The sequence below is a fragment of the Abrus precatorius genome, unplaced genomic scaffold, assembly GCF_003935025.1.
Source record: "Abrus precatorius isolate BTA unplaced genomic scaffold, Abrus_2018 Scaffold9, whole genome shotgun sequence".
In the NCBI taxonomy this organism is placed as follows: Eukaryota; Viridiplantae; Streptophyta; class Magnoliopsida; order Fabales; family Fabaceae; genus Abrus; species Abrus precatorius.
The window spans coordinates 28,185,617-28,196,943 of record NW_020874439.1 but is presented as its reverse complement, the minus strand read 5'-3'; the positions used below and the strand labels follow the sequence as shown (position 1 = coordinate 28,196,943).

General features: G+C 31.1%; 1 protein-coding gene across 1 annotated transcript; it reads left to right on the top strand.

The window, feature by feature from the left end:
- The first annotated feature begins 2,135 nt into the window (after nucleotides 1-2,135).
- LOC113849632 (monocopper oxidase-like protein SKU5) lies at nucleotides 2,136-6,465 on the top strand. The gene is made up of 9 exons (XM_027479668.1): nucleotides 2,136-2,526; nucleotides 2,792-2,901; nucleotides 3,002-3,272; nucleotides 3,400-3,538; nucleotides 4,040-4,406; nucleotides 4,817-5,182; nucleotides 5,279-5,357; nucleotides 5,833-6,032; nucleotides 6,122-6,465. Exons 1-9 carry the CDS (start codon nucleotides 2,386-2,388, stop codon nucleotides 6,225-6,227), a joined length of 1,779 nt encoding a protein of 592 aa, XP_027335469.1. The 5' UTR covers nucleotides 2,136-2,385; the 3' UTR covers nucleotides 6,228-6,465.
- Nucleotides 6,466-11,327: the final 4,862 nt, after the last annotated feature.

The following is an 11,327-nucleotide window of genomic DNA, read 5'->3' as shown; positions in this document are numbered from 1 at the left end:
AGACGCATTACTTACAAGGCTTGGAAAAAGTAACAATCAAAATTATGCTCACAGCCCACATGCCATCTACCACTCCAGCAGTACTTATGTTCCCACGATGGCTGCCATTTAAAAAGATTTTTTATTGCGTGCTCATGATTATAATAATTATTTATTAAAAACATAAAAATCATTTAATATTTATTATTTAAATATTAAAGTATTTTAATACAATGTATACGATAAGTTTATTATCCATTCAATTTTACTAATGACTAGACAATGGTTGGCAAAACTTGTTTCTAATATTCTTTGTATATAAGTTTAAATTATCCCACACCGTGTATCTTATGAGTAATTGTGCAAGCTTCCAGCTGGTTTTAATTAAAGAGGTACAAACTCTTTTTGTCAGTTTTACAAACCACAATTTGCGAATTCAGGCCCCATTTTCCTGAATTCTTTAATCTCTCAGCTTTCTTCTCAAAATATTTTGGTAATTATTCCTTATAATAGTAGAAAAGTGACAGAGTTAGTTGACATGTCAACTTTATCACTGAAATTAGTAAAATTATATCAAATAGCTGATTTAAGGCACATGGGCTTGGGTTATTCGTTCTTCAAAACAGGTATACATGTTTGTTTTGGACAAGGAATTGAAGATTTTGAACTACTTCGTATTTTTACGTATGTCAAGAATGTTTAACTCTGTCAGATGTTGCAAGAAAAAAGATAAGACCATGTCAGGATCATCATGGTGTTAGTTGCATGAGGGTCCAAGTTACAGAAAAGGTTGAATGGTTTCTTTTACTTTGGCTCACAATTATTTATTTCCTTTTCTAAACCTATTTAATCACGAAACATTTTCTAATTTCTGACATATATATATATATATATATATATATATATATATATATATATATTTCACCTTCATTATAAGATAAAAAAGAAATGCACAACACAACGACAGTTTCATTACGCCAGCTCGCTCACTCATTCTTTTGCCACTAAAAAAAATTGGTCCCATTCAAAGAAGATTTTAATTTCAAACTAATTTATTTACAATATTAAAATTTTGAACCCTAAACTCATCGTTTAAGTAAAACTTTACCTAATTATTATTCTAATCTCACAAATTTACTGTGAGTTTTCAGTTGAAGAAAAATATACATTTTAAAAAATATTTAATAACAATAACTTTTGATTGAAATACAATTTTATATTCTTGATATGATAAATAATTTTAAATTAAAATGTATCATTTTTAATTACTTAAAAATGGGGTTAACATGTTCTAAAAACATATTACTTCATGTATTGCTCGAAAACCGTTTTCTGTTTTAACTAATTAACTGCAGATAGGGTATATATTTTGAAAACGAAAAAAAATGTTCTTGATGTAATGCTGTAGAGGAATTGAGGGTGTAATTGAGCACTTTACATGACTGGACTCACATGGTATGCATCATCATCAGGGGCCGTTGAGATAAGTCAAAACCGCAAGGTCAGGATCAGACGGTAATTACACAGTACAGCGGAGCCCACACGGCCTCAATCAGTGGGGCCCACTTGTAGAATGGCTCCCCGCTGGCAAGCATGTGGCGCTTTTTGCAGAGATCCGACCGTTGTAACGTAAATTACGCCGTTGCCACTAGCAAAAGGGCCCAACCATCAAACACCATTTTTAATTAATTATTAATAGAATAAAACAAATCGCCAATGCATATGTTCGATTCTTTATGGAATGCTACAGTGACAACAACGGCTATCCCTCAAATCTTTGAAAAATGTTTTTAGACAATTTTATTGTGGCTTTCTGAACTGAATAATTCAAATACATTTATTAATTTATATAAATTCTTATTAATAGAAAACTGTTTTATTATAACTTCAAAATTATAGATATAAATGATATGTGATGGTTGAGTTTCAATTAATTAAACTAGTAACAAAACATATATTTTTATGTCCAAAAATTAAATTTGAAAAAACATTACACTATCTATGCAATTGCTGAATTGCAGCAGCAATTTAAGGTGAAGGCATATGTGGAGGAAATTCTATGATAACTTAATTAGGAGGGACAAGAGTCAAATAGCGAACAAACAAATAGTAAGGTGTGAACTGGCTACTGGCTGTCAATCCTTGAATGCTTTCACCGAGCTTCTTCCAGTGTCTAGTGAAGGATAGAGCTTTTTTTCACAGCACACCTAAAAGTAGTGGAATAGAGTCCTCCTTTTCTCTCTCTCTCTCTCTCTCCTTGTACCAATTCTACTCCCACACCCGCTTCTTTCTCATTCCTTTTCTTTCCTGGTAGAAAATTGATGATAATGTAAAATCAGAGAAAAGGGAAAAGCTACTCAAAACTAGGCTCTAAATCTTTTGAGCATAACCAAAAAGTTCCACACAATGGTTTCATCTAGAGCTCTCTTCTTCTTTCTCATCAACATTTCCTTGCTTCTCACCTTCTCTTCAGCCGACGATCCATTCGTTTTCTACAACTTTGAGGTCTCTTACATCACTGCCTCCCCTCTTGGAGTTCCTCAGCAGGTTCCTTCCTTTCTTACATCTTTCTCTCTCTCCTTCCGTTTTTGGATGTGGGTGTGTTCACTTTTCCATGGATTCACTTTGAATTTTGTAAAGTCTCAAGCTTTACTTGCAGATCTGCATTATGGGATAGTAATGCGATACTGGGAACTTGTGAAGGGTTATGTGGATGCCATTATGAGCTATTTGACTTAGTGAGAGTTAGGTAGAAAGAAAGAGGTACAGGGTTTTGGGGTAATGGCCCTCATGTTTGCATTCTTTTTTGCAGGTCATTGCTATCAACAACAAGTTTCCAGGTCCTACTATTAATGTAACCACCAACAACAACGTTGTTGTCAATGTTCGGAACAAATTGGACGAGAGCCTCCTCATTCATTGGTATGATGTTTCCTTGGTTTCTAAAGTTAAAAACTTTGATTCATTTGCTCACATTATCATTGAGCTAAATTTGTGGAATTTTCTTGTGTGGTTGAGACAGGTCTGGGATTCAGCAGAGGAGGAGTTCGTGGCAGGATGGTGTTCTTGGCACAAATTGTCCCATTCCTCCTAAGTGGAATTGGACTTACCAGTTTCAGGTCAAAGATCAAATTGGAAGCTTTTTCTACTTTCCTTCCCTTCATCTTCAGAGAGCAGCTGGTGGATTTGGGAGTTTCATCATAAACAACCGCCCCATTATTCCTATTCCTTTTGATACCCCACATGGGGACATTGTTATTCTTATTGGAGATTGGTATGCGCGCAATCATACGGTTAGTGTTGGTTGAAATTTGAATTCATGGAAAGTCCTGTTTCTGCTAAGTGCTAATTGTTGCTATTTTTATACAATAAATGACATGGTCCAAAAATGTTTGTTAATGATTTTACTTTGGAATGCAGGATTTGAGGAAGGACCTTGATGCTGGAAAAGATCTTGGCATGCCGGATGGTGTTCTCATCAACGGGAAAGGCCCTTATAGATATAACGATACACTTGTTCCTGATGGCATTGATTATGAAACAATTGAAGTCCATCCTGGTATTTTCTTGCAGGAAATTTATTTCATATGGTACAAAGTGGGAAACTTAAATGACTTGTTATGCTATTTCTTCAATGTTTGGGTTTCTTTAGGCTTGGAATGCTGGAAACATAGATTCTTTGACTAATCTATGCTTGCTGTTTTACTTTTATGAATTAAGTTTAGATTAGATAATTTAGGTACATGGAGAACAACCATGTCTGAATTGTGAGAAAAACAATAGACAAAAAGAGATATGGAAGCAAGTGAAATCTTCAAATAGTGTCTTCTTGGACTTTAATGTTATGTCTGTTGAGCACAAGGTGCAGACTAGAATGGAAAACTTTTTTTGGTTTTCAGAAGTTCATTATAATGTGTTACTTGGGATGCTACTTGTAGTTAAACATCACTACTAATGCACAAGACAATGATTTTGGATAGTTTTGGCTTGGTGTTATCATATTCTTGATATTGGTTTACCTATTAAATGTTTTCAATGGCTTTCTCATAATGTTCAACAGGAAAAACTTACCGGCTTCGTGTACATAATGTTGGAGTATCAACTAGTCTGAATTTCAGGATCCAGGGCCATAACTTACTTCTAGCAGAAACTGAGGGGTCTTACACAGTGCAACAGAACTACACTAGCTTAGATATTCATGTTGGACAATCTTATTCTTTTCTGGTAACCATGGATCAGAATGCAAGTACAGATTATTACATGGTAGCAAGTGCCAGGTTTGTGAATGAATCACGTTGGCAAAGAGTTACTGGGGTTGGTATCTTGCACTATACAAATTCCAAGGGGAAGGCACGTGGACCACTTCCAGATGCCCCAGACGATCAATATGACAAAACTTACTCAATGAACCAAGCAAGATCCATCAGGTCCCTTTATGCTGCAATTTTATAGCATTGTCTGTTCTCTACTCATGTATAGTTATATACTCATGCGTCAGTTTTGACCTTTGAGGAACACTGTCAAATTAAGCAAAAACTATTCCTGTTATTGAGTTTTTTTTATTGTTTTGGGAGGTTTGAATAACTTGAAGAAGAAATTTGTGAATACGTTGTTGTTCAGTTTATAAAACTAAACCCAAACTGTCTTTCAGCTATGAAGGGTATGTATGTTCAGTATGTTTCAACGTGCATGGGCATATTAATTGTGTTGAAAATATCAAACTTCAATGTATTATTAAATCATAATTCCAATAAGATATATTTAGATTAGATTATCAAATTTGAGAATTCAAAGTATTTCATCACTCACTTTTGCAATTATGTGCTTAACTGTGTAGATGGAATGTATCAGCAAGTGGTGCTCGTCCTAACCCACAAGGGTCTTTCAGATATGGTTCAATCAACGTGACTGAGATATATGTATTAAAAAATAAGCCACCTGAGAAAATTGATGGGAAGCGGAGGGCAACACTTAGTGGGATCTCTTTTGTCAATCCTCCCACTCCAATCAGGCTTGCAGACCAGTTCAAATTAAAGGGAGTATACAAGCTTGATTTTCCAACCAAGCCTCTTACTGCCTCACCTCGGGCAGAAACATCGGTGATTAATGGAACTTATAGAGGATTTATGGAAATTATACTGCAGAACAATGATACTAAGATGCATACGTATCACATGAGTGGATATGCATTTTTTGTAGTTGGGTAGTGACAAATTCCTTCTCTTTTGTGCCATTCCAAGTTTACGTGATATGATATGTTTCCTGAGCCAATAATACAAACTTGATTCATTGGCTGCAGGATGGATTATGGGGATTGGTCTGACAATAGCAGGGGCACGTATAACAAGTGGGATGGAATTGCTCGCACAACAACACAGGTATATTATTGTCTTAGATATACGTGGCTCCTCCAGAAAACGAACTATTGAAACATTCTTTTTTTCCAGAGCTGTCAAATGCATCACTATAACTAGAACCTCAGTGTTCAGTTCTGTTCATCTTATGTTCTCAACCATGTTCCTGGTGAAGTATTTGTTTCAAGGCATTTTGAAAAGCTGAAACCTTTTGCTGCGACAATAAACTTAATAAACTCCTGTTTATCATGTAGCTGACTGACATACCAGTTTAGTCATAGGTTAGAAGAATAAAATGTATTGTGAATGGTGCCATTAATATGTGGATAGGTTGTGTTCTTTATTATATTAAAATCCCTGAACTGTTGACTTTGTCAATGCTTCTGTGATCAGTTCCATTTCCAAAGTTTGTATTTCTGATATACCTTAAACTGAACTGGTTCTATCATTCAGTATTGTTTTAATCACACGTGTTTGTTTCTCCTTGCCTTCCATTTAGGTTTATCCTGGAGCATGGACGGCCATTTTGGTTTCCCTTGACAACGTTGGAGTTTGGAATCTCAGAACAGAAAACCTTGATTCATGGTATCTTGGTCAAGAAACATATGTCAGGGTTGTCAACCCAGAGGCTACTAACAAGACTGAGCTTCCCATTCCAGACAATGCTCTTTTCTGCGGTGCCCTAAGTAAATTGCAGAAGTATGTTCAAAATCCTTTTCTTCCATCTATCACCATTAACTTGAAAAAGTGAGTGATTCTAAAGTTTTATGTCAATTGTTTTCTTTCAGGCCCCAAGTTGTTTCTTCAGCTCCTTCACTATTCAAAGGGAATAGGCTGAAGCTGTTCGTCACTTGGCTGTTGATTGTATGTGCATGGATCCCCATTTTTCAGTAAGAGCACATTCTGGGTCATCATTTAATATTTGCGTTCTGGTGAGGTTTGTGGTTGAGTTGTTAGTTTTGTAAGTCTTGTTTATATTATTGATCTTGCTGGGATTTTGACTTGTATTCTTCCTATTAGCTTAATGCTTGTGGTTCCTGGTTTAATTTATTGGGACTTGTAATTCTTTTAATGCCTATAATTGATGTAGTAATGACAATTAATCACACTCTTGATACATGCAACGTTACTTGCCAACGTGGTCTCACCTTCCTCCTTCCCAAACTCTTTACATATGAAGCCTTAGCCGAATATGCTTCTCTAGTTATTATTTGTTGTTCAAGATATGAGACAAATTTAGCAGGATTTTGCCTTCTCATTCACTTTTCTCTAAATTCTCTTTCAACATTTTTGTTATGACTAATTTTGTCTTTGAAGGGGGGGACCAATTACAACTTGTTTTTGTGCACTCGGGTTGAAAGTGAGTGCCCATTAATTTTCAATCACAACTTCAACTCGCATTGGAATTTTTCATAGATAAAGTTTGAATAAACTATTAAAAAAAAAAGGCCATGCTTGACGTATTTGCATGTACAAATTGAAAATTTTAACAACAAATTTGTCCACGGTCGACATGTGCGGATCTTGTCGGTGGTACAACTACCTTATTATTATTATTATTATTTGTGTAAAATTACTTCCTTTCTTGAATAACCTACATCATTAATATTTAAGAAAGTATTTGATATAATACTCATACGTTACACAATTTTATTTAAATGATAAAAAATGTAGAAATAATATTAATTTTAATTTATTTACAGTTTATTATACTTATCAATTTAGATATATTATATTAAAAAATGTGCATTTAAATTATGTCAAAATCAATGACATCATATTCGAATTTAGTAAAATAACAAATTTAATAGTTTTTTATCAATTTAATTAGTATTTGTAATATTATTATGAAGATTGTGTGTATAAAATTTTATATAATTTAAACATTTATAAATATGTAATTGAATAATACTTATTTTTTTTAAAAATAATTGATACAGTGAGATAATGAAATATCAATTAATACTTAAATTTATGAAATTTGTAGACTTGATCTACTTTGTAAGAACATTACAGTGAATGGTCATAGTAATAAAATTTACTTTTAATAAAAAAATTTGTTAAAATTATCATTTTATTAAATTTGACACATACTGTGATTTAATTCCAACCCATTTAAATTTTTCTAGTTTAAAATAATTTTTACAAAAGAATTGTTAACTAGAATAATAAAAAAAAATATTTTAATATTTTCTCTCATAATTAAAAAATAAATTTATTATATTTTCAGTATTTAATATATAATATCCTATATGTTTATTATATCTGTAGTTTTCATTTTTCATTCAATTGTTTGTGTAAATAAAATTCATTTCAATATAATTAAATACATAAAATAAAAGCACAATGAGCACAAAGATGTTTACAAAATTTATTTAACTATAATAAAATTTAACTAAAATTTTATATATCGATATGTATTTACTTTTTACTTTAAAATATGTTTTATGAACAATAATATTTAAAATAAGGATATTTACGCGTGTATATATATATATAACTCAGAATAATTAAAACAACAATTAAACATACAAATTTAGAGTTAAATAAATATATATGAATTTATATTTATTTTATTAGTATTTATTTGAATTTTTGTTATTTATGTATGAAGTCGAAGGATTGTTTCCTATAAGAAGATGTGCAGGAGACAGCGTTACTTATCCCATCACAGCTCCTGAGATGGAAAATCTTTTAGTGCTTTTGTCAGGTATATTACATTCTTTAATTAAAAAAATAATCTTATGGGAATAAGTTTTAGATTTAAAAAAAAAAATTAAAGTCGAATTTGATAATTGTATTTTAATAAATTTTTTATTCTGTTCTTTTTTTTTTTATCTTCTTTTAACTTTCTTTGCTAAAAAAGATAAAAAGTGGCGGATAAGTTGAGTTACATAAAAATATTTGTTGTATTGCTAAAATTAATAGTGTAAAAAAAAATTGTAGATGAAAATTAACTCTTTCTTTATTGAAAAGTGTTATCATTATCAAGGATTTGGGAGAAACTTAAAAAATAAATCATATTTACTGTGATAAACTTTTAAACACGTAATCTCCATATTAATTTTCTTCTTAATACGTATATAAAAAAATTTTACTCTCTACCAAAAAATATATCTTGTTTAACGTGACCACATTTAATAGGTTTGTTAAGAATCTGTCAAAATTGATTGTTGTATTATACATACATGTTTCTATATTGAATGTTTAAATTGATTTATTTTGCATGCGATAAAAAATTTAAAAAATATCCTCGTATTTAACTCACTTTGTGCCCAAACGGAAAATTATTTTATAAGATAGATTTCAAAACTCATTGCTTGATTCATTCTAGGATATAAAACTATTATTTATTGTTGTTTTAGCTTTCAAAGGAGAGTTACACGATATTTTTTTAAAATGACTTAGGTTTCAACTCATAAATTTTATAAAATTAGTTTTTGGAGTTATTATATTATTTTAAATTGTTAAAAGTAATATTTTAGAGATAAAAATGTTACATAGTAATGTGAAATATAAATGTTTATGTATTAATTCATTATTAATAATCTATTAAAAATATTTAAACTCACTAATTTTGGGAGGCATTTTTTTCATAAATTAAAAATAATTTATCTTTAAGACTCCAGCGCAAGAGAGTCCCTCCTAAGACGGAGCAAAAATAAATTCAGTTTAAAATGCATTCTCACCTGTATATTATACATGTAATTTAAAAAAATACATTTTTTAAAAAGTAAAACACATTAAAAAATAATAAAAGGATAAGTCTTGGTCAACCTTACATAATTAACAATTTTACTACGTACTATTATTCCAATTCCAAACAGTATTCTGAGCAAAAAATTGCAGAGAACTCTGACAATTGGAGACAATCTACTATGTGAACCCTATTGTGCAGAGGCATGTGATTTAAGAGTGATGAATGATGATACTCAAACTCAAAGAAGAAAAAGGAAGAACTACCTAATAAACTAGCCTACCACCAAGCAAGAATGACCATGATCACGAATTTAGCATAATAGATGTTTCACAATTACCAACATGATCCCTATAACTAACACAGTTTGATTAAATTCTTCATTTTGAGTGTCTTTTATTTAAGTTTTATAAGATTATCTTTTCAATTATAAATCATATTTCTACAACTATAAACCATAAGATGATCCCCGTATTTTTTTTTAATAAAACATAGAAAGTAATAGATGTTAGAGTTGATTAAGTTAATATAACTTTTACCTAATAATTTAGATATATAGATTTATATTTTACTGTATGTGTGTGGATGCATGGATTTGTACTAATATGAGGTATTAATATTAGTATTTGATGTACTAATATATTTTAATTTTCTAAACTATTAGAATTATATTTGGTATGTTATATTATTCTGTTGATATACACTTCTAGATAATGTCTATTTATAATTTAATTTTTATTAAATAAAAATTATATAAATAAAGATTGTGTCTAATGACATTATTTTATATAAAAATGAGAAATATTTTTATTAGATTTTATTATTAATTATCATGGTTAAAATATAAAAATTATATCATATTTTTAAGAAGTTGTACAATTTTTAAAATTAATCATATAACTGTATTTAACATTTAATCTTAACTATTTTTATATGACTGTTCATTTTAAATTTTTTATTAGATACATTTCCCTCTCTCTATCTGTCTATGTACCAACTTTTTTAATATAATAATCTCACACTGATAACCCTAAACATTACGTATGCTCACTCTCTAACCTGAACTCATTTCATGTGATTTTATAGAATAAAAAAGTGAGTAAAAAAAGTAAAATAGTATATTAATAATATTTATCTTTGTTGTCATTTATTGAAATGTTATCTATAAACACGCGCGATTAATATATAGATTCTATGACATAATTAATGTCTTAAGAAAATTGTAATACAATTTGTTAAATATAAATGGGTAAGAGAACCAATTGATATGCGAGCAGTGAGAATATGTTAGTCCGATGGCTGGACCAGAGATATACTGCGAAAACTACGGAAACGGAGGGGATGTGCTCCACAAACCACAAAGAAACAAAATACTATGTTAGATTTTATCTAAAAATAAATTGGCTTTAAGGGAAATTGTCCGATTTACTTTGGTAAATTAAAATTGAAGTCTTCACTTTTAAATAAAAATATTTATTTTAAATTTATAAAACTTAATAAATTTAGAAGTAGTGTCATACACTAAATTTTAATCGCAATAGATAATAGTTGAGTATGTTGGAATGTTGAGAGAAAATAAGGGGTTTGTGGTCTCTTCTTTTCATATAATATTGGAGATGACTTTTTTTTCCCTAAAAAAAGGGATCAATGCATGCGCAAAGAGATGAGCGTGTTAATAACATGTTGGAGCTGGGGATGCAATTCTGCTTTGTGAGGATAATATCCCTTTTCTTTTGGGGGGGATGAATGGATGAGAAAAGTGAAGTACAGAGGCACCAAATACTGTTAGCAGTCATTTGTGGAATGTGGGGCAATGCTATGTTGTGCCTTTTCTTGAATACAAATGTAACTGTGTGCTATGTAAATTATTCTTTTGCGGGGGATCAAAACTGAATAGCCTTTTGGTTATTGTACGTAGCATCCGATGCACACGAACAACTTTTATTTTACGTGTCTGCCAAATGTCCAAAAAGCATTTTGTTAGAGCCCAAATTAAAATGAGGGACTTTCTATTGTTCCCTTTCTATGCATTCCCTCCCCTCTTCTCTCCTTCGGATCAATGTTTTATCTGCTGGTTCTTCAATTGCCACCTCGAATTCAATGCCGACATGCTACCAATCTCGTGCCAAACAGATTCGACGGGTACAAGCTTTTGGAGGTTTTTGTAAGAAACAAATAACGATAACAGTTCTTTGGGTACTACCACAGCGCTTGAGATGCCACAACCATTTCCACCCATTTAATGGGTCTTGCTTGTTATTATTTGTACATGAGTTGAGTTGGGATCACATTACCGT